The sequence below is a fragment of the Corythoichthys intestinalis genome, chromosome 14, assembly GCF_030265065.1.
Source record: "Corythoichthys intestinalis isolate RoL2023-P3 chromosome 14, ASM3026506v1, whole genome shotgun sequence".
NCBI classification, from domain to species: Eukaryota; Metazoa; Chordata; class Actinopteri; order Syngnathiformes; family Syngnathidae; genus Corythoichthys; species Corythoichthys intestinalis.
The window spans coordinates 37124401-37148774 of NC_080408.1; the positions used below are offsets into that span (position 1 = coordinate 37124401).

At 41.4% G+C, this 24374-nt stretch overlaps 1 protein-coding gene across 2 annotated transcripts in view; it reads left to right on the forward strand.

Moving 5' to 3' along the window:
- LOC130930183 (phosphatase and actin regulator 1-like) overlaps positions 1 to 24374 on the forward strand; it is a 150737-nt gene that overhangs the window by 101093 nt on the left and 25270 nt on the right. For both annotated transcript variants that reach the window (XM_057857948.1, XM_057857947.1), the window contains exons 3-6: positions 12607 to 12687; positions 14718 to 14921; positions 16879 to 17218; positions 19711 to 19904. In XM_057857948.1, the coding sequence (XP_057713931.1) occupies positions 12607 to 12687; positions 14718 to 14921; positions 16879 to 17218; positions 19711 to 19904 (819 nt within the window). The remainder of the gene's footprint in view (positions 1 to 12606; positions 12688 to 14717; positions 14922 to 16878; positions 17219 to 19710; positions 19905 to 24374) is intronic.

The window sequence follows — 24374 nt, forward strand, 5'->3', positions numbered from 1 at the left end:
AAGCGGCAATGCAATCGGGGACATTTGGGGGACACGTCCTAATGATATCTAGTCATTTTCTGTTGATTTGGGAAAAAAAAAAATCCCATTGAAAATGAATGGGAAAAATTTTGGACGTCCATGGACGTCAATGGTATCAACTTACATAAGCGTCAATGGAATCCAAGTACATTGGCATCAATAGAATGAACAAACATGAAGAAATGCCTTTGGAAATGAATGGGAAGTTTGGACGTCCATGGACGTCAATGGCAGCACCCTCCATAAGCGTCAATGCAATCGGGGACATTTGGGGGAAACGTCCTATTGATATCTAGTCATTTTCTGTTGATTTGGGGAAAAAAAAAAAATTCCCATTGAAAATGAATGGGAAAAATTTTGGACGTCCATGGACGTCAATGGTATCAACTTACATAAGCGTCAATGGAATCCAAGTACATTGGCATCAATAGAATGAACAAACATGAAGAAATGCCATTGGAAATAAATGGGAAGTTTGGACGTCCATGAACGTCAATGGCATCACCCTCCGTAAGCGGCAATGCAATCGGGGACATTTGGGGGACACGTCCTAATGATATCCAGTCATTTTCTGTTGATTTGGGGAAAAAAAGAAAAAATTCCCATTGAAAATGAATGGGAAAAATTTTGGACGTCCATGGACGTCAATGGTATCAACTTACATAAGCGTCAATGGAATCCAAGTACATTGGCATCAATAGAATGAACAAACATGAAGAAATGCCATTGGAAATGAATGGAAATTTTGGACGTCCATGGACGTCAATGGCATCACCCTCCATAAGCGGCAATGCAATCGGGGACATTTGGGGGACACGTCCTAATGATATCTAGTCATTTTTTGTTGATTTTGGGGAAAAAAAAAAAAATCCCCATTGAAAATGAATGGGAAAAATTTTGGACGTCCATGGACGTCAATGGTATCAACTTACATAGGCGTCAATGGAATCCAAGTACATTGGCATCAATAGAATGAACAAACATGAAGAAATGCCATTGGAAATGAATGGGAAGTTTGGACGTCCATGAACGTCAATGGCATCACCCTCCATAAGCGTAAATGGAATTGGGGACGTTTGGGGTATACGTCCTATTAATATCTGGTCATTTTCTGTTGATTTGGGGAAATTTAGTTTTTTCCCCATTGAAAATGAATGGGAAAATTTTTGGACGTCCATGGACGTCAATGGCAGCACCCCCTATAAGCGTCAATGGAGTTCGGAACGTTTGGGGGAGACGTACTATTGATAACTGGTCATTTTCTGATGATTTGGGGAAATTTAGTTTTTTCCCCATTGAAAATGAATGGGAAAAATTTTGGACGTCCATGGACGTCAATGGCAGCACCCCCCATAAGCGTCAATGGAGTTGGGGACGTTTGGGGTATACGTCCTATTAATATCTGGTCATTTTCTGTTGATTTGGGGAAATTTAGTTTTTTCCCCATTGAAAATGAATGGGAAAAATTTTGGACGTCCATGGCCGTCAATGGCATCGACATCCATATAGTCAAATGAATCCAAGTACATTGGCATCAATAGATTCGACATGCATGGCCGTCAATGGCATCAATGCAATGTAAAGTCCATTGGAAATACTATTGAAAGTGAATGGGAACTTTTCCCATTGGAAATGAATGGGATAGTTTTTGGCAAATATCCGGAGAACCGTAAATTTTTTCCAAATTCTGTATACAATCTTTATGCCCCCCACCGTCCCGGAATTTTTGATGTCCAAATTATGTGATTTGGTCAAAAATTGTAGGACAAGTAGCGTTTTGAAAAAGTTGTAAAAAATCGGAAAATTGCCGTTTACGGGCGAACGAAAAATTTTTCGGGGTCGTTTGAAAAATTCCCATCGTCGCGCGAAAATTCCGGTCGTGTCGATACTTGAACGGTGCCGATCGGTGGTACGGTTCGGGCTGCGCGGCGCGCCGAAAAAACGCGGAGAAACCATTGCATAATAATAATAATAAAGTTGTAGAATAACATAACCTTGTTCTTTCCTTTGGAAAGACCAAGGTAATAAGTACGATAAAGTTGCAGAACAGCATTACCTTGTTCTTTCCCTTGGAAAGACCAAGGTAATAAAAATACAATAGAGAACAACATGCTGAACTAGAAACTGCAATTTCGGGAGAAATTACACACCTTGGTCTTTCCTCTGTGGAGATACAGATCTTAGCCCCACTCAGGTCTATCAATAGAATGGACCATAATGCCAGTCAATGGCACTAAACAAAGTAAAAGCCATGAGAAAAGATTGGGAGAATTGGACGTCCATGTCCGTCAATGGCAGCACCCTCCATAAGCGTCAATGCAATCGGGGACATTTGGGGGACACGTCCTAATGATATGTAGTCATTTTTTGTTGATTTGGGGGGAAAAAAAAATTCCCATTGAAAATGAATGGGAAAAATTTTGGACGTCCATGGACGTCAATGGTATCAACTTACATAAGTGTCAATGGAATCCAAGTACATTGGCATCAATAGAATGAACAAACATGAAGAAATGCCATTGGAAATGAATGGGAAGTTTGGACGTCCATGAACGTCAATGGCATCACCCTCCATAAGCAGCAATGCAATCGGGGACATTTGGGGGACACGTCCTATTGATATCTAGTCATTTTCTGTTGATTTGGGGAAAAAAAAAAAATTCCCATTGAAAATGAATGGGAAAAATTTTGGACATCCATGGACGTCAATGGTATCAACTTACATAAGCGTCAATAGAATCCAAGTACATTTGCATCAATAGAATGAAAAAACATAATTAAATGGCATTAGAAATGAATGGGAAATTTGGACGTACATGGCCGTCAATGGCGGCGCCCTTCATAAGCGTCAATGGAATTGGACTAGTTTGGGGGACACGTCCTTTTGATATCAGGTCGTTTTTTTGTTGATTTGGGGGGAAAAAAAATTCCCATTGAAAATGAATGGGAAAAATTTTGGACGTCCATTGACGTCAATGGTATCAACTTACAATGGAATCCAAGTACATTGGCATCAATAGAATGAAAAAACATAATTAAAAATAAATGGGAAATTTGGACGTCCATGGACGTCAATGGCATCACCCTCCATAAGTGTAAATGGAATTGGGGAAGTTTGGGGGACACGTCCTATTGATATCTAGTCATTTTCTTTTGATTTTTGGAAGAAAAAAAAATTCCAATTGAAAATGACTTTGATGCGGGAGGTCGTAGGATCGAACCTCTGTCAATACCAAGTTAACTTTTGTCAATGCCTGTATCACATACATGATAACTTTATATACATATCACACAACACTGCATTTAGCAGATGGATAGCTCAGTGTTAATATCGCTGACCTTGGTACGAGAGGATGGTGGTTCGATCCCCGGTCAGTGTCCTACTTTATGCGTATACCTCAGAGTGGATTGGACGTCGCCGACGTCAAAAGAGCGGATGACGCCAACGTCCATCGAGAGGACGGCGCCGACGATCAACGAACGGATGGTGACGACGTCCAACGAGCAAACGGCGCCGACGTCAAAAGTTAGCGCGAGAGGCTGACGTCACCGACGTCAAAAGAGCAGATGATGCCGACATCCCACGTGGGACAGTGACAACGTTCAACAAGCAAACGTCAAAAGTGCAGAATGCGATGTCAAAAGAGCAGATGACGCCGACGTCCCCGACGATCAACAAACGGATGGTGACGACGTCCAACGAGCAAACGGCGCCGACGTCAAAAGTTAGCGTGAGAGGTCGACGTCATCGACGTCAAAAGAGCAGATGACGCCGACATCCCATGTGGGACAGTGACAACGTTCAACAAGCAAAAGTCAAAAGTGCAGAATACGATGTCCAACGAGCGCACGTCACCGACGTCCAAGACCTCAAAAGAGCAGATGACGCCGACGTCCATCGAGCGCACGGTGCCGACATCTCACGTGGAACAGTGACGACGTTCAACAAGCAAACGTCAAAAGTGCAGAATGCGCCGTCTAACGAGCGGACGTCACCGACGTCCAAAGTGCAGAATGCGCCGTCCAACGAGCGGACATCACCGACTTCCAAACTGCTGACGGCGCCGACGTCCAACGAGCGGACGTCACCGACGTCCAAAGTGCTGACGCTGCCGACGTCCAACGTGGGACAATGACGACGTTCAACAAGCAAACGTCAAAAGTGCAGAATGCGCCATCTTACGTCCAACGAGCGGATGGTGACGATGTCAAAAGAGTGGACGACGCCGACGTCCAAAGTTTGGCGACGTCCAACGAGCGGACGTCACCAACGTCCAAGACGTCAAAAGAGCAGATGACGCCGACGTCCATCGAGAGGACGGTGCCGACATCTCACGTGGAACAGTGACGACGTTCAACAAGCAAACGTCAAAAGTGCAGAATGCGCCGTCCAACGAGCGGACGTCACCGACGTCCAAAGTGCTGACGCTGCCGACGTCCATCGAGCGGACGGTGCCGACGTCCAACGTGGGACAATGACGACGTTCAACAAGCAAACGTCAAAAGTGCAGAATGCGCCGTCTTACGTCCAACGAGCGGATGGTGACGATGTCAAAAGAGTGGACGACGCCGACGTCCAAAGTTTGGCGACGTCCAACGAGCGGACGTCACCGACGTCCTAATTGCTGTCGCTGCCGACGTCCAAAGTGCTGACGCTGCCGACATCCAACATAAAGACGGCGCCGACTTCCAACGAGCGGACGGCGCCGACGTCCAATGAGCGGACGGTGATGACGTCCAACTAGCAAACGTCGCCGACGTCCAACATGCGGATGACGCCGACGTCCAGTCGACGAAGTCCAACGTGCGGATGACGCCGACGTCCCATAAATTCCCATTGAAAATGAATGGGAAAAATTTTGGACGTCCATGGACGTCAATGGTATCAACTTACATAGGCGTCAATGGAATCCAAGTACATTGGCATCAATAAAATGAAAAAACATAATTAAATGCCATTAGAAATGAATGGGAAATTTGGACGTCCATGGACGTCAATGGTATCAACTTAAATAAGCGTCAATGGATACCAAGTACATTGGCATCAATAGAATGAACAAACATGAAGAAATGCCATTGGAAATGAATGGGAAGTTTGGACGTCCGTGGACGTCAATGGCATCACCCTCCATAAGAGGCAATGCAATCGGGGACATTTGGGGGACACGTCCTATTGATATCTAGTCATTTTCTGTTGATTTGGGGAAAAAAAAAAAATTCCCATTGAAAATGAATGGGAAAAATTTTGGACGTCCATGGACGTCAATGGTATCAACTTACATAAGCGTCAATGGAATCCAAATACATTGGCATCAATAGAATGAACAAACATGAAGAAACGCCATTGGAAATTAATGGGAAGTTTGGACGTCCGTGGACGCCAATGGCATCACCCTCCATAAGCAGCAATGCAATCGGGGACATTTGGGGGACACGTCCTATTGATATCTAGTCATTTTCTGTTGATTTGGGGAAAAAAAAAATTTCCCATTGAAAATGAATGGGAAAAATTTTGGACGTCCATGGACGTCAATGGCAGCACCCTTCATAAGCGTCAATGGAGTTGGGGACGTTTGGGGTATACGTCCTATTGATATCTGGTCATTTTCTGTTGATTTGGAGAAATTTAGTTTTTTCCCCATTGAAAATGAATGGGAAAAATTTTGGACGTCCATGGAAGTCAATGGCGGCACCCTTCATAAGCGTCAATGGAATTGGGGAAGTTTGGGGGACACGTCCTATTGATATCTGGTCATTTTCTGTTGATTTGGGGAAATTTAGTTTTTTCCCCATTGAAAATGAATGGGAAAAATTTTGGACGTCCATGGCCGTCAATGGCATCGACATCCATATAGTCAATTGAATCCAAGTACATTGGCATCAGTAGATTCGACATGCATGGCCGTCAATGGCATCAATGCAATGTAAATTCCATTGGAAATCCCATTGGAAGTGAATGGGACTTTTCCCATTCGAAATGAATGGGATAGTTTTTGGCAAATTTCCGAGGAAGCGTAATTTTTTTCCAAATTCTGTATACAACTTTTATGCCCCTCACCGTCCCGGAATTTTTGATGCCCAAATTGTGTGATTTGGTCAAAAATTGTAGGACTAGATACATTTTGAAACTTTTTTTTTTTTCCGGAAAATTGCCGTTTACGGGCGAAGGGAAAATTTTTCGGGTCCGTTTGAAAAATTCGCATCGTTGCGCGAAAATTCCGGTCGTGCCGATATTTGAACGGTGCCGATCGGTCAAACGGTTCGGGCTGTGCAGCGTGCGTTTTTTTTTCATTCAAAATGAATAGGAAAGTTTTTGGCAAATTTCCGGGGAACCGTAAATTTTTGCCAAATTCTGTATACAACTTTTATGCCCCTCATCGTCCCGGAATTTTTGATACCCAAATTATGTGATTTGGTCAAAAATTGTAGGACTAGATACATTTTTTAACTTTTTTTTTTTTTCGGAAAATTGCCGTTTACGGGCGAACGGAAAATTTTTCGGGGGATTTTGAAAAAGTCCCTGCGTCGCGCGAAAAATCCGGTCGTGCCGATACTTCAACGGTGCCGATCGGTGGTATGGTTCGGGCTGCGCGGCGCGCCGAAAAAACGCGGAGAATAAGATGAAGATATAATAAATAATAATAATAAGGCGAATAAAGTTGCAGAATAACAATACCTTGTTCTTTCCATAGGAAAGACCAAGGTAATAATAAGGCGAATAAAGTTGCAGAATAACAATACCTTGTTCTTTCCATAGGAAAGACCAAGGTAATAATAATAATAAGACGAATAAAGTTGCAGAATAACAATACCTTGTTCTTTCCATAGGAAAGACCAAGGTAATAAAGAAAGAGTACAATAAAGTTGTACAATAACATAACCTTGTTCTTTCCCTTGGAAAGACCAAGGTAATGACATGCGTACACTCTACTGGTGAACTCCCGTATTACAACTTAATAATATCCACTATATCACAGTCGCCATGGCTTTCTCCACTTTATTGTGGCAACAGTAAGAAAACAAAGTGGCGTCTAATGGCGTGAGGAAATGTAGTTTTTTCAAACAAGCGAACAGATTACAAAGCACCACTTCAGTGTTGTCCCGAGACTACATTTCCCATGATTCACTGTGTGGCCTGCGCGCTCGCTGATTCGCTGCCAGACATTAAAAGCAACAGTTGTCACCTGTCAGCGGCTCTCGCGAAGCGGCGAAACACAAACTAGAAGGCTATCTGCAACGTGACCGTGAATTACCGCAACGCCGACCCTCTTATGTGCACATCCACACCCCTTTCCCGATTGACAGTGGATAATCCCGTTCGGACAAGATCGTAGATGACGCACAATTTAAACACGCTTAACCTAGCGAACGCAACAACAACTACGATCGGGGATAGCCTTGGCTAACGTTGCTAGCTTGTACTGTTCATACCACAACAGTTGGCAGCTCTGCTTTGACAAAGTCATCAGTCATCTATCCAAAAATCACACTTACTTTTTGGCAAATCCTTGATCATAAGCAGACCGGTTAAAGAAGCAGGCATCTTCGAAGTGTTTGCAGCAGAGAACACTACTCGATGATGGCATGAAATTCATTTGCTTCGTGTGAACGAAAGATGTCCATTTACGTGCCCTGCTATCCTTTGGCCACTCATACAACTTTTCGTTTGAGTGAGAACAAAACATTGCCACACACCGCCGTGGCATCTTACCGAGAAGCAATGCAACAAACAATACTGTTCTAAGGCGGACTTCCCTCGCACTTCCCGGTGTGACGTAATTTCCGAAGATTTCCGAAGAAAATCATTTTCGTTGTCAAGGGCGTTGCTATGGGGTAAACAAAGAATCTGAAAGGGTTGCGTTAAAAAAAAAAGAAAATATGCTTATAATTGTTTAGCCATTGATATTATTCAAAAACATGTTTGGCCAACCTTAGTTCACATTTCCCCTTTTAAAGTAACGTGCCCAACACTGGTCAGCACCGATTCCGCTCTCTAAGCTGTATGACGCACCGCCGTGGCTTTCATCTCCTTGGACCACTCCCTGGTCATTCACACCTGGGCTCTTTTGTCTGCCCAAAAGCATTCATACAACGCTCATACTCCAAATATAGTCTACTTCTGTTCCTAAACTATGATTAAATGCCTTTTTTTTTATTGCGGGTGTTACAGCAATACAGACAGTAAACCAGTAAATACGGGAAAAGCTACTATTTACAGTACTTCAGTCATTGAGAGCAATAGACTTTCACTCCATTTGAGCTAGGAGCCAGTCAATAGAAGCCATGTTTCCATTTTATGAGATTTTGAATGGCTCCTCTTTTCTCTATAGTCACACCTCATATGCTGTTTAAATCCACACTGTCATAGGGCCAGTTAATTAGAATCCACAAATGCTATAAATAGACAGTGTGGAATTATATTAGATGGTACCCCTTGATGATATGTTAAGTGTACATGATGCAGAGTGTTGCAGCTCATCTTCATTACACTTTCCAAATTGGTTGTATTGCAAGCTTAGATTTTTGAAACAAGGAATGTGATTTCTTAACAGCTATGCTGTAGCCCTCCCGACAGAGGATGTTAAGTGCCTCTACGTTTTGAAGACTAAAAATAGATGTGCACGGTAGCCACGGGCCATTTTGTGCATTATGCAGCACACGAAAGTGTTGTTTGAATAGTTTTGTGCTTTTATCGGCCCTCCTAAATTAATGAAGGCCCTGTGTTCATATAGTGGCAAAACCATTCCGCATTTTGGTTTGAGCTTAAATATACAGCGAAACGAGACAGAGATGATAGAGCAGCAGTTGCTCATCCTACCATGTCCAGATGGCAAATGAATGGTGCCTGCACAAAGCTAGCATTGGCTACTTTGACTGTACCGTCTCCCTCCATAAAACAAGCACCTTTACAGAATCTATTGCATTTTCAAGATAATAAAATAAATCTGGGTAAAGTGAAACTTAAAAAAAGCACCACAAATGTCACAGACCGGCATTCTAGGTGTGACAGAAAAATACGGCAAAAATAAAATTTAATGACTGGCATAAAAAAAAAAAAAAAACTTAAGTGTGGTAAAAATTTAACTAACCACTAGAGGTGGGAATCTTTGGGCACCTAACGATTCGATTAGGATTCAGAGAGCCCCCCCCCCCCCCCCCTTCAATGTCTGGTACATTAGTTCCAAAATTGATCAAAAATCCTCTCAGGCTAAACCAAACTACTATTTTAGTCAGAGGTTGCGCTAGACTTTTTCGTTGTCTGTCATTTTGACTGACAGGGTCATAAAAATCCAGTCTTAATCTATTTTTACCCGTCACTTACATTTTTAAAATGATGATAATGACATTGTGGTGACCCTTTGTTTGGCATAATTCACCTTCCGTACTTGTGTGTCCATTTGGCCGAGCGCGTTACCGGTTACGACACAGTCACGTGACAGAGACACTTAAGAGCTGCGCACGTTCCGGCTTGAATAGAGAGTTCACAGAGAGCAACAGAGCTACAGCGTACAGCGGCTGGACACAGCAATTCGAGCTAACAAGACTCTTAACATTGCATACCGCTTCAACATATTCAATAGTATTTAGTTTTCATTCATTGTAAATTTATATTCTGTCCAAACAAGCTTAACAGAGAATCCACAACGTGCCATCACACATCAAGCAGATGAATATGTAACTTTTTCTCCGCAGTGACAAAAACAGCTGACTGTGGCCCCAGTAGGTAGGCTACATATGGAACAATGAAATTAACAGTTCACCTGCTGTGGCCTGAACGCAGTCTCACACTTTTCTCCTGGTGCGCATGGACTTGAATTGCGTGCCCGCTTGTGCAGTCCCTCTTTTTTCACCTCTTCAACACCATCGTTGTTTTGGGGCTTTTTGAAGAAACTTCGGACACTCAGTTGCCTTGACATTTTTCAGAGTAAGGCCAACGACGTCATGCATCAAGAGAGACAATAGCTAATTAATATGCTCACTCGCCACCCTGTGGTCTGGAGTGTGAATTGCAACCTGTCAAAATGACAGATGGACTTCAGTTTTTTCCGTCACCGTTTTAAAAAATCGGTCAACGACGGAAAATATTTGGTTAACGCGACCCCTGATTTTAGTATCAAGTTAACAGTTAAAAACATTAAATAAAATACTCCAGTACCCATTCTGTATCAGCAGCTTTAAACTATATTCAATTAATTTTCTGGTCCTTTTATTCCATAATTTTCCTTCTGTCCACTTTCGACATGTCAAAGTTTTAAAACCGTTTCATCATTTAAAGATGGATTCAAGTCAAGATTTTGCCGATTTAAGGGTATTTTAGATAAAAATATATCAGTGGGGCAAACAAGTATTTCGTCAACCACTAATTGTGCAAGTTCTCCCACTTGAAAATATTAGAGAGGCCTGTAATTGTCAACATGGATAAGTAAACCTCAACCATGAGAGGCAGAATGTGGAAAGAACCCCCAGAAAATCACATTGTTTGATTTTTAAAGAATTTATTTGCAAATCATGGTGGAAAATAAGTATTTGGTCAATACCAAAAGTTAATCTCAATACTTTGTTATGTGCCCTTTGTTGGCAATAACTGAGGCCAAATGTTTTCTGTAAGTCTTCACAAGCTTTTCAGACACTGTTGTTGGTATTTTGGCCTATTTCTGATGTGATGTGATGTTTTGGGCCCGTCGTTGGGGAACACAAACTTTCAACTCCCTCCACAGATTTTCTATGGGGTTGAGATCTGGAGACTGGCTAGGCCACTCCAGGACCTTGAAATGCTTCTTACGAAGGCACTCCTTCGTTGCCCTGGCTTAGTGTTTGGGATCATTGTCATGCTGAAAGACCCAGCCATGTCTCATCTTCAGTACACTTGCTGATGGAAGGAGATTTTCACTCAAAATCTTGACAGATGGCCCCATTTATTTTTTCCTTTACACGGATCAATCGTCCTGGTCCCTTTGCAGAAAAACAGCCCCAAAGCATGATGTTTCCACCTGCATGCTTCACAGTGGATATGGTGTTCTTCGGATGCAATTCAGTATTCTTTCTCCTCCAAACATGAGGACCTGTGTTTCTACCAAAAAGTTCTATTTTGGTTTCATCTGACCATAACACGTTCTCCCAGTCCTCTTCTGGATCATCCAAATGCTCTCTAGCGAACCGGAGATGGGCCTGGACGTGTACTTTCTTTAGCAGGGGGACACGTCTGGCAGTGCAGGATTTGAGTCCTTGGCGGCGCATTGTGTTACTGAGAGTAGCCTTTGTTACTGTGGTCCCAGCTCTCTGTGGGTCATTCACTAGGTCCCCCCGTGTGGTTCTGGGATTTTTGCTCACCGTTCTTGTTATCATTTTGACGCCACGGGGTGAGATCTTGCATGGAGCCCCAGATCCAGGGAGATTATCAGCGGTCTTGTAGGTCTTCCATTTTCTAATAATTGCTCCCAAGTTGACTTCTTTACACCAAGCGTTTTACCTATTGCAGATTCAGTCTTCCCAGCCTGGTGCAGGTCTACAATTTTGTCTCTGGTGTCCTTCGACAGTTCTTTGGTCTTGGCCATAGTGGAGTTTGGAGTGTGACTGACTGTTGTTATGGACAGGTGTCTTTTATACCAATATTGAGTTAAAACAGGTGCCATTAATACAGGTAACGAGGGGAGCCTCGTTAGACCTCGTTAGAAGAAGTTAGACCTCTGACAGCCAGAAATCTTGCTTGTTTGTAGGTGACCAAATACTTATTTTCCACTCTAATTTGGAAATAAACTCTTTAAAAATCAAACTGTGATTTTCTGTTTTTTTTTCCACATTCTGTCTCTCATGGTTAAGGTTTACCCATGCTGACAATTACAGGCCTCTCTAATCTTTTCAAGTAGGAGAACTTGCACAATTGGTGGTTGACTAAATGCTTATTTGCCCCACTGTATGTGATAGCTACCATAGCTGTATGTTGCAGTATGTTTGTAGCAACTAGCAACTGGGCGCTGTTTGTAGCGGCTGTCGGCCGCAGACAGGTATTATTATTATTCATTCATTCATTCATTCATTATTATTATTTTTTTTTATCTAGCGGCATGAGTTGAACATATTTACTCTCGGTCCGTTCCTCATTGCATCCTGAAGACCGCGCTGACTGTGTTTTATTTCTGCTTTACCTGGTAAAATTCAATAATCGGAATTTGGATGTTTGTGAATCTTTCTCGAATCTTCCACGGCCGAATCGCGAATAATGCAAGAATCGGAAATTTCGCACGCCTCTACTAACCACGATATGATGAATTATTGAGAGCTTTTCAGCAGTTGGACTATTAAACCAAGAAAAAAAGTTTGGTAAGATAATGGAAAACGGGTGTTTGCTGTCAAGTTCATGGCTTTTTATGTAGTCGTGAGTTAAGTTTTTGATTGGGGTGATGGGGGTGCTCTGCTCCGTATTCTAGCAGTTTTATTGTCTTGAGCAAAAGATACAGCAAGAGAAATTGTTAGTGAAGTACCGCCCTTTGGTCGCTATAGGTTATTTAAATATATATTGTGGAAAGTACATTCTAAAAGAAAATGGATGTTTGATAATTTGTCTTTCCTCCCCCACTCACCCAGCGTTGGAAAGGAAGATGTCTGTGCGACAGAGTCGAGATGAACTGATCAAGAGGGGAGTGTTAAAGGAAATCTTTGAGAAAGGTGAGTTGCCTCATACAATATCATATCATATAACCATAATGTCAAAGTACTTTTTCTCTCAAATGATGCCTGTAAGATGAAAGCGCTTCAGCAGCTAGCTACCGTATGATTTCCCCATCTCTTCATTAATCAGTAGTCTCTCAAGTGCACTTCAAGACTCTCTCACTGAGACGATCTTACATTATATAATTTTTGGGGTAGATTGTACAAATGCTTTGTTCTTGATGGGATGTGCCTCGGACGGCCCAAATTCAAAGCAGAGTGTAAAATTAAAGGCACTTTGTGGTCGGGGACTTAATGCATCAGGACATGAGTAAAAAAATTTTGACTTCAGCCACCGGCAGTGAATAACGCGAAAGAGAAGTGAACACACACAGTATGTATTTTATTGTGTGGATTTCTTCATCACCAAAGATGGCATATTTAAATAATAGACTTGTGCATTAATAGATATTCCTGTAATGCTACAGACACTGAAAAAGAAGAATGATGCAATATTTTTGAGGGTAAAAAATTCATCTCAAGTTTAGTGGCTTAAGTATTTTAAGAAGGATTCAAATGTCTAATTTTAGAAAAATAATGTGATAAATGTAAATAAAGTGGCAAGCACATGTGATATTTTTTTTCCTAAGGATAATATTTTGATTACTTTTGTACCGATATTTGTAGAGTTGGCCGATAATGACTTTTTAACCGATATCCTGATTTTGTCAAGCTCCAAAAATCCGATACCAATATCAAACCGATACCGGTATATGTGGTTGTGGACTTAACGTATTATGGCTAATTGTATTGTGATGCCCCACTGTATGCTTTAATAATTATAAATGTACCAACTACAAGGTTGTCCAAATAAATACTCTGTGAAAAATAGGATCGCAACTTCAACTGAAGTTATGGGAAAAGTGTCTATATTGCACCACTATATTTATTGCTGAAATTATAATGGTGCAAACAGTTTTTTGGCTCGGGTGCAAAGTGCCAATAAGGTAATTATTCAGTCTTCAATGTGTGTGGGTTCACAAATCATTAAATAGCAAACAAATCAGGCAAATCAGAAGTCGGACGCTGGATTAAAGTTAAAATGGCTTTACTGTGGTCATCTTTCTATTGACAAGCACTCTGATAGTTTTTTGTAAAACTAAAACCAACAAAAAAAGCCAAGTATACACCATGTATCAATTTAAATAGCAACTGGTAGTACTGCTTGCAAGCAATGAAATAATGTAACCACATTTCACTACAAATGCAAACAAAACGAAACATAAACATGTCCAGTATACTACACAACGCCCATGAACATAAAACAAAGGAAGAATTTAACTTACAAGCAATGCTTGTATAAGGCACAAACAACGTGGTGACATGGCAGGACCTGCCATGGTACACTGGTTGCAGACCTTAGCTCGTCCATTTAGCGCTCTCTTTTCGCAACGGGCTCGTGTCGATATATGATTACGTCAGCAGAATGTGCTGGAACTGTTCAAAAGTAATTAAACCAAAACACCAGAAACACAGGCAGGCAATAAGTGGACATGACAGCATTGCCATATGCACATTGGCCCAAAACTGATAATGAAAAAGCGATGTCGATATTGTCTGATATCATTTTAAAATGCTTTTATCGGCCAATATCATCGGCTACCCGATAATTTCGGACAACAATAGATATTAGGTATTTAGAAGGGGCACCGATACAGCACTAAAATACTTGCATCAGTATCGAGTTCTAACATGTAACGCACCGATGCAATTTAATGACAATAATATGGAACTGTGAACACAGCACCTTGTCTCTTCTTGCTTGATCTCATGTAATCAGTGCATGACATGTCAAGCAGTTATCGCCGTGCTACTTTTCATCCTAAGGAAAAACCAAACCAACGTGCAACTGGAGTGAAAATGTCAGAGATTTGCAAATTCCAGTATAGAAACTACAGCAACTACAACACCGATATGCATGATTAATTTTTACTTTTCGAAACAATTTTTAATTACTAACGTCCCCCTCCTCTCCTCTGTCTGCTCAGCAACGGGTGAGTTTCGATCCACGATGGATGGCGGCGTCTGCACTCAAGAGCCACCCGTTAAGTCATCCTTGCTCCTCGCCCCCAAGAAATCTGCCACATATCCAGGCGATCTTCAGGACAACTCTGCCAAACCGCCACTGTACCACAAGCAGCCGCCAGCTCTCCCTCCCAAACCTTTTTCCCGCATCCCAAACCATAGCACAGGTCAGCATTCTAACTGTCTACATAGAACATAATTCATTCATTCGAGGGTGCTGGAGCTTATCCCAGCTAACTACAGGCAGTAGTTAGCTGTTCAGTCAGATTCCTGGGATGTCTGGCATCGCTGTCTTTAGGTCATGTCACAGCATCTCAAGTCTGGACTTTGACTTGGCCACTCCAGACCGTATATTTTGTTCTGCTGAAACCATTCCGAAATTGATTTACTTGTGTTTTGGATCATTGTCTTGTTGCAGCATCCATCCTCTTTTTAGCTTCAACTGTCTGACAGACGGCCTCAGCTTTTCCTGCAAAACATCCTGATAAACTTTTGAATTCATTCTTCCATTAATGATTGCGAGTTGTCCAGGCCATGAGGTAGCAAAACAGCCCCAAATCATGATGCTCCCTTCACCATGCTTCGTGGGGGATGAGGTGTTGATGTTGGCGTTCCATTTTTCTTCAACACATGACGTTGGGTTTTACTCTGAAACAATTCAACTTTGGTTTCATCTGTCCACAAAATGTTTTGCCAAATTTTCTGTGGAGTGTCCAAGTGCCTGTTTGCGAACATTAAACGAGCAACAATGTTTTTTTAGACAGCAGTGGCTTCCTCCGTGGAGTCCTCCCATGAACACCATTCTTGGCAACAGTTTTACATATAGTTGATGTGTGCATAGAGGTAATGGACTGTACCAGTGATTTCTGTAAGTCTTTAGCAGACACTCTTGGGTTCTTTTTTACATCTGAGTATTCTGCTCTGAACTCTTGGCGTCATCTTTGGTGGACGGACACCCCTTAGGAGGGAAGCAACAGTGCCAAACTCTCTCCATTAGTAGACAACTTCTCTAACTGTCGATTGATGAACATCTACTTTTTTAGAGATGGTTTTGCATCCTTTCCCAGCTTTATAGAAATCAATAATCCTTGATCACAGGTCTTCAGACAGCTCTTTTGACCGAGCCATGATGCACATCAGACAATGGTTCTCATCAAGACAATTCTTACCAGGTGTGTGTATATAGTGGGCATGGCAGCTTTAAACCACTAATCAGTGATTGGGCACACACCTGACTTAAATTGTTTGGTAAAATTGGTTTCAATTGCTTTTTAAGTCTCCTTAGGCAGAGGGTCCACTTACTTATTTTTTCCCCCGATCTGTCATTGTTTGGATGCTATCTTCATTCAAATGTGAAAACCTATAAATGTTTGGGTGGTTTTAGTTGAGGCAGACGCTGTATTTTCATGTGTGATTTTTACAAAGATCAGATCACATTTGATGGGGATTTTATGCAAAAATGTGAGAAATTCCAATAGGTTCAGATAATTTTTCATACCACTTAATGGTAAAGTAAAGTAATTGAAGTCGCAATTGTGCCAAATAGCCACTGACTGCACTTAGTCTTTCGTGGTATGGCGGGCTAGAAAGCAAGAGCACTAGGTGACGTCACCTTTGTCCCTTCTCAGGCCTGCCCAAAAACCCTGTCGAATGAGGAGAAGAGAAGTTTCTTGCTCTAACTCGGAGATTTAGCACTCAGTTGTTCTCAACCAGTGCATGCGTTTTCAGCATTTATATTCAAAGATATTTAATGTATTTAGAAACAAATAATCAAAATGATTGCACAGTCCCTTTCTATATTGTCATTACCTGTGGGAATCAATGGCTATGAATGATTTCAGAGTTGCCGTTGCCCAAGCCAGTTTATCATGCACCGTTTAGAATTCCGAAATTTGTTTTGTTCTACTTTGGTTGAGAGCCACATGTGAAGTTTTGTGGTTGTATTCAATTCTCCTGTGGTCAGCCCTGACTGTCATTGTCAATCTGTCAGTCAGCGCAAAGTGGCATTAGGCTGACCTAATTCCATCACTGTGTGTCTGAGCTTCGTGAGCTTTGTTCGTCTGTCTGAAAAAAACAAAAGTGCAATTCAAATAAGGGAAAGTCCTAATTTGTTGTCTTTTCCAGACTCTTGCCAGCCAGTGAAATTGCCCTGCATGCCTGGGGCTAAACACTCCCCGCCACTCCCGCCGAAGAAAGTGATGATTTGCGTGCCTCCTGGGGGACTGGACGGCACCACGTCCCCGTCCCCCAACTCCCTCAGCGCTCTATCCCAAAAGTGTGGGGCTACCCAAGTGATGCCGGGCCACCACGGGGCCCTACTGCCCTCCCAGCTCGCCGCTCTGTCCACTCTCCACCAGAACCACGGGCATCCTTTGCAACTCCAGTACGGCAGCTTGCACGCGCCTAGCCGCATCATCGAGGAGCTCAACAAAACCCTGGCGTTGTCCATGCAGAGGTTTGAGAGGTCAGTCGTTGGGGTCACTAAAGCTGAGGGAGGGATTATGGATCAAGGTTTTGATATTATTCTTTGAATCCAATTCAAAATAGGACTATTATTATCAAGTATTTCTTAGACTCAATAATTGAATTGTTCATGCCACCGACCTATCTGCTAAACATTGAAATGCATTGTAGAATTTCCTCAGTGGAAAATGGAAAACCTAAAAAAATATCTTTGTTGATTTGGTATGTTGTTAATAATTGGAGTGGCGTGGCTCAGTGGTAGAGTAGTTGTCCCACAACCCAGAGGTTGTGCGTTCGATTCTCCTCCCTGATGAGCTCGTCTAAGTATCCTTGAGCAAGATGCTGAACCCCACGTTGCTCCTGGTGCTGCGTCACCAGTACGTAATGGCAATGTAGTGTAAAGCGCTTTGAGTGCCTTGATGGTGGAAAGGAGCTATAAAAGTATAACACCATTAAATGCAATATAGTGCTGCAACGATTAATCGATTAACTCGAGTATTCGATAAGAAAGAAAGATTCGGATTAAATTTTGCTGCTTCTAGTATTAGTTTAATTAAAGTGGTGTTGTAATGGTTTGTTTTGAAAATGTTTGCATTTAGTTGTATTGATTTGGGTGGATACACTGCCCTTTAGTCTGCCTCATTTCACATGGCTGAATCCAGCTGCTCCCTGTTAAGACCAACATAAGCTAAGTTTTTGTTTGGCCTCATGTTTTTTTGTTTTTTTTTTAAATGCATTTGTAATTTAGTTCATAGGTATATTTAGCCAATTTTTGTGGGCATATGTGTTTGAACCATTTGTTTGGAGCATGGTAAAAAAAACATGAGCATTTTTATTGCATTTAAGCTAGCGGACTTTTGCTATGTAAGTTAGCCAATTGTTCTTTTGTTTTATGTAGATCTTTTTTTTTTTTTTCATACTGTTTGAAGCTCAGCTCAAGTATTTTAATATTTTATGTTCCTTGTCTGATTACTTGATTATTCGAACTAAGGAGTTCATTGATTAATCGACTACTAAAATAATCGATAGCTGCAGCCCTAATGCAATCCAAATAAAAAATAAAATAAAAAATAAAAAATAAAAAAAACAAAACGGAATATCACATGAGTAGGAGTAATATTGTATACTTGCTAACCTTTTTGAAAGTTTTTGGCTCTTGATATTCATTTAAAAGGCTACAATTGTATAAGAAAAACAACTGACGCCGCTTCAGGTTCATCGACAGTACATGTTAATTGCAGATTATTCATACTATGGCTGCAAATGATCTTTATTAAAAATAGATTGATTGACTTTTATTTTTTTTTCATACCATAGGGTGATTATGATTCATTTACTGGTTTAGTCTGTAGCATTACCCAATACAAAAGCAGATTTTTTGAAAATGTCTTATTTGGATTCATTAAAAAAAAAAAAAAAGAATCCCCCACAGAATCCAGATAAATATTTACTATCAAGAGGTAGAAAGAGGAGGATTGCCAAATTTTAAGTTAGACATTTAGAAATTTAGACATACAGTATTATGTGATTATCCAAGTGGTTGTCAAACCGTTTCTTGATCAATTACATATCGTTTTTTTTTTTAAATGTGTAATTTGCAGCACTAATGAATATAAGAAGATTTGGACAGTTTTAAGTTTGATTCATAAAAGTGGTAGTTGATCCATCTGATATTGATTAATTATTGACCGAGGCCTGATTCTGGCACGATATTAATTCATTCCATGCATTTCTTCACACCATGATGCGTATCCCAATTGTGTCACACCATGCAGTGTTTATCCAGCCTTCATGCTGTGTTTTCCTTATCACTTGAATTAACTCTAATCAGAGCATGACTTCACTTTAATTAGCAAAGCACATGCTGTTTATTAGGTGTCTACTTGTGTGTGTCTTTGAAGTCACCTGCTATTACCAAATACACCCTTGTATTAACATGGTCGCCCAGTCCAAATTCAACACCGAGAACACAGTGCAACATGGCCTAATTTATTTGAACTCGGTGTGTGTTTGTGTGGGCATGGCAGCTCGCAGCGTAGGCGTTTCCGCCAGCAAGTTGGCCTGACATAACGTGATCAGCTGCTCCTTTACAAGAGCTCCTTACTATCTTCCTGTTTGCAGAAAAGGGACAGGATATCTGATTGGATCTTAGTAAGCTCCTACGCTGCCGTCTTGTAGTCGCCAAAAGCCATTTGGGCAGGGATATAAGGATGTAAAGTATGGTCATGACACTACGTACAATTAGTCTGAAAGCTGGATGTGGTTACGTAATGGGGGGGGGGGGGGGGTCGTCATAAGAAGCTCTGATGAGAAGAAAGTGATTAATCAATGGGACATATCAGAAGTACATGGAATGCAATGGCTGGAAATATGTTAATACAAGCCAAGGAAAATGTGCTGCAATTCCTCTTTTATTGACCCACACTGGAACTGTTTCAAATTGTAACGAAAATGCAACTCATGCATTTACTTCTCAATTGCCTTCTCTTCTAGCTCTTTGTTGCACGTAGGCAATCAGTGCGCTCCTCTGGACAGAAGAGAAGTACCGTCAGTTATCATCGACTACGAGGATGACAAGGAAAACATGCCCAACGAGTCAGACTACGAGGATCTGCCTAGCATGTACAAGGACGAGGACGACGTCGACAACGATGACGATGAAGAAGATGACGACTCCATATTTACCAGTGAGTAGAGAATGGGTACACATGAAAAGTGATTGACGAAGGAAAAAGAGTGACTTTGTTCTTACTGCTAGTGTATGGTGTACTGCAGAGAGAGACATAACCATATTTAGGCAATTCCACCAAAAGTATGCACCTGGTTCAAAACTTGAAACATGAACTTTTCAGTTGTATTTATTGTACGTACTATTGAGAAGTTTTCCAAAATTGTAAAAATCTTTGAAATATGATTAAAATTGATAGAAGCATTTTTGCAGAAATTCAAAATTAATAAAGTTGTAGAAAAAGCCGAACATTAAAAGACCTGCTTGCCTTTCAAAAGGCCTCATAAGCTATCCTTTATTCTAATGTATTTATTCTGGTCCTCCTAATGATCATTTAGGGATTTTTTTTTGTACCACTCTACTGCTGGGGATATTTCATTTAGTATTTTGTAAATAAACATAACTAAACTGGGAGTTACCTGTAAAGTTAATGGTAAAATTTACTGCAGCCATTTTAGGATTTGGCTTGGTTTTAATCCGTGCAATCAAAACATTTCCTGGGTGATTTTATGGGCTAATTTTCAATACCATAACGTTTTAATTTTTGAACTTTTGCAAGTGGGCTTTTAAAATATTTTTTCAATTGTGATTCAAGAATGTGAATGTAAAGTGTCTAATACATCGATATGATCCCCATAATAAGCAAGCCAAACGGCAACACGGGTCGAAAATATAATGGATAGCACGCTAGTCAGTTAGTTGTGTTCATAATCCTCGCGCTAGCGTTCGACTGCAATGTACATCTTTTTTGTGGCTTGCGCCACATTTCTGATAACTTGCGGTGCGAGCAACATTAAAGACACACTGATTTTTAACGAGATATTATTGCGTACTTACCAGGGATGCAACGATACAGTTAAGTCACGGTTCGGTGCTGATTTTTGGTATGAGGGACACGATTTTCAATTAGATCCAGTACATTTAATGCTCTTAAAGAAAAAATACAAGTGTTTTTATTTATTTATTTTTAAATGTGTTTTTTTTTTTTTTTTGCTAATGAGCAAAAATAGCAATGCCATCATATAAATATGCATCATAGTGCATAATATTTATCTGCTTACTTCTTACTGATCTGAAGAAATTTTGTATAGAAGTGCTGAGAACAATCTTGACTGGTTGTAAAGTGAGCACACTGTTGACTGCTATTACTCTCTTAGCAGGTGTGTTTACCACATGAGAAAAACATCCTATTTGTTGTCCAAGTCCATCTGTGTTACGTACTGAATTAACAATATTTGCAGCATTATATACACTCACCGACCACTTTATTAGGTACACCATGCTAGTAACGGGTTTGTCCCCCCTTTTGCCTTCAGAACTGCCTCAATTCTTCGTGGCATATATTCAACAAGGTGCTGGAAGCATTCCTCAGAGAGTTTGGTCCATATTGACATGATGGCATCACACAGTGCCGATTTGTCGGCTGCACATCCATGATGTGAATCTCCCGTTCCCCCACAACCCAAAGATGCTCTATTGGATTGAGATCTGATGACTGTGGAGGCCCTTTGAGTACAGTGAACTCATTGTCATGTTCAAGACACCAGTCTGACCTGATTCCAGCTTTATGACATGGCACATTATCCTGCTGAAAGTAACCATCAGAAGTTGGGTACGTTGTGGTCATAAAGGGATGGACATGGTCAGCAACAATAGACCCTACTCACGTGATGTCACAGCCACGCCCCCGCGCCATGTTGTCCGTCTACTCGTCATGTTAATGCATTAGCGCTTCGTAAATTCCTCCTATTATGGCGTGTTTTTCTGCTCGTTAACATTAATAATCAAAATGGTGAAGTTGTGTGTGGCGGTCGATTGCAAAAACAGAGAAGATAGACGGAGAGACTTGAAGTTTTACCATATTCCGAGAGACCCGGAGAGGAGAGCGAGATTGACTGCTGCAATTGGACGAGAAAACTGGGCTCCAAACGACTACCACAGATTATGTAGTAGTCATTTTATATCTGGTAAGATCCATTTAATATATATTTAGAGGGTTTTGGGCTGACAACCACAATTAAGATCAGTGCTAGGCTAATCGCCGACAACATACACTCAGACGTTGTGAATGAACTACCTGAAATATATAATTATAAGGGGATAATAATACAGTTGTCATACAATTAATTTACAATTTCACTATTGAGGTCAAAAGCCAAAAAATAAATTCAACTAGGGACAATCTGGAGTAGTGCTATCGCACTTCATATTTATTACATATTATATATGTATGTAGTGAGAGTGCTATCGCTAAACCATATAAACATTAAAAGCCCTAGCTCCATTGACAAATGACATGAAATACATTAGACTTGACAGTGGATGTTAGCAAGAACAAAAGATTTTGAATTGAAAATTTCGTAACTCACCTTCCGGAGCACAAGATAGATTCCTGCCGAATTTTCGTGGACGAGGACCTGTTTCACCCAACCAGCAACGAAGTATTTATAAGCCTCCAAGCTCTTAGTTTTTCAAACTTTCGTGAGAATAGGCTGATTTTGTGTGGACAAGATAGTTGTAAATATCAGGATAGCAGATGTCAGGCAAAGACGGCGAAGACAGCGGGTCGAAAAACATCGATTTAAGCATCAAATATGGATCTGGCGAATGGATAAACTGAAGCTTTTCCACATAACGCCTTTTATACAACGCATCCAATGAGTTTACAGCGTCAGATAACACCGGGGCTTCCATGAATTGCTCTATAACTTGCACGACTAATTGAAAACAGTGAGAATAGGTCTAAAAAATACGGACAATATGGCGGCTGGATACAGCGACACGTCATTTTGTGACGTAGGTGAGTAGGGTCTATACTCAGGTAGGCTGTGGCGTTCCAACGATGCTCAATTGGTACCAAGGGGCCCAAAGAGTGCCAAGAAAATATTCCCCACACCATTACACCACCACCACAAGCCTGAACCGTTGATACAAGGCAGGATGGATCCCTACTTTCATGTTGTTGACGCCAAATTCTGACCCTACCATCCGAATGTCGCAGCAGAAATGGAGACTCATCAGACCAGGCAACGTTTTTCCAATCTTCTATTGTCCAAATTTCGATGAGCTTGTGCAAATTGTAGCCTCAGTTTCCTGTTATTTGCTGAAAGGAGTGGCACCCGGCATAGTCTTCTGCAGCTGTAGCCCATCTGCCTCAAAGTTCAACGTACTGTGCGTTCAGAGATGCTCTTCTGCCTACCTTGGTTGTAACGAGTGGTTATTTGAGTCACTGTTCCCTTTCTATCAGCTCGAACCAGTCTGGCCATTCTCCTCTGACCTCTGGCATCAACAAGGCATTTCCGCCCACAGAACTGCCACTCACTGGATATTTTTTTTCTTTTTCGGACCATTCTCTGTAAACCCTAGAGATGGTTGTGCGTGAAAATCGCAGTAGATCAGCAGTTTCTGAAATACTCAGACCAGCCCTTCTGGCACCAACAACCATGCCACGTTCAAAGTCACTCAAATCACCTTTCTTCCCCATACTGATGCTCTGTTTGAACTGCAGGAGATTATCTTAAACCATGTCTACATGCCTAAATGCACTGAGTTGCCGCCATGTGATTGGCTGATTAGAAATTAAGTGTTAAAGAGCAGTTGGACAGGTGCACCTGATAAAGTGGCCGTTGAGTGTATAGTCACTTGTATGGATTGATTTGGCCTGCTTAACTTCCATTCAGTCATGGTGGTTTTTAATTCATCAATGTAGTATATGGACTACGCGTCACACGATCCCTCTGGGCTGACGCAGCCAATGGCATGGGACTTGGGGCGGATGTAACGTAGCACATCTGGGTTGGTATTTGATGATATCTACTGTGTGCGCGCGAGTGTTGTCAGGCATTAAAAAAAGTTAACAAATGCCACAGAAGTCATGTCTGCTCATTACTGCACAACACTATCATTTGCCAATCAACTTTCATAAAACGGATGAGTTGGAAGTACAGTGCTCTTAATTTGCCAATAAATGTTCATCATGTAACCCTCAATTAAGTCTCTGTGACCCACGGTCTTAACTTGCCTGTTGTCAAAGCGAGGTTATTCGTAGCAGTCAAGTCGGCAATAATATATTGACGGTCTTTCTTGTATGTATCCGAAAAGACAGTCTCTGTTTAATATGTATGAGTGGGGATAGCATATCAGCACACCCAAAATGCTGCCAAAACAACAGATCTGTACGATATTGAAGCCGGCAAGCCGCCTTCTTAAGTTTCTGACTTTCCTCACGAGCAAGGATTCGCGTGCGCCACAGCTTTTCGTGCAGTTTGGGGGAGGAGTGGAGGAGGGGGGCTGCAAGCAGCAGAGTTTGTTTTTTCAAGGCAAAGCTGCGCCGGACATTTTAGTGAGAGAGACGACAAAAAAAATTCGGAAAATAATTTTGAGAGCTTTTCATTTGCATCGAATGTTTTTGCGTATTGAATCAAAGACG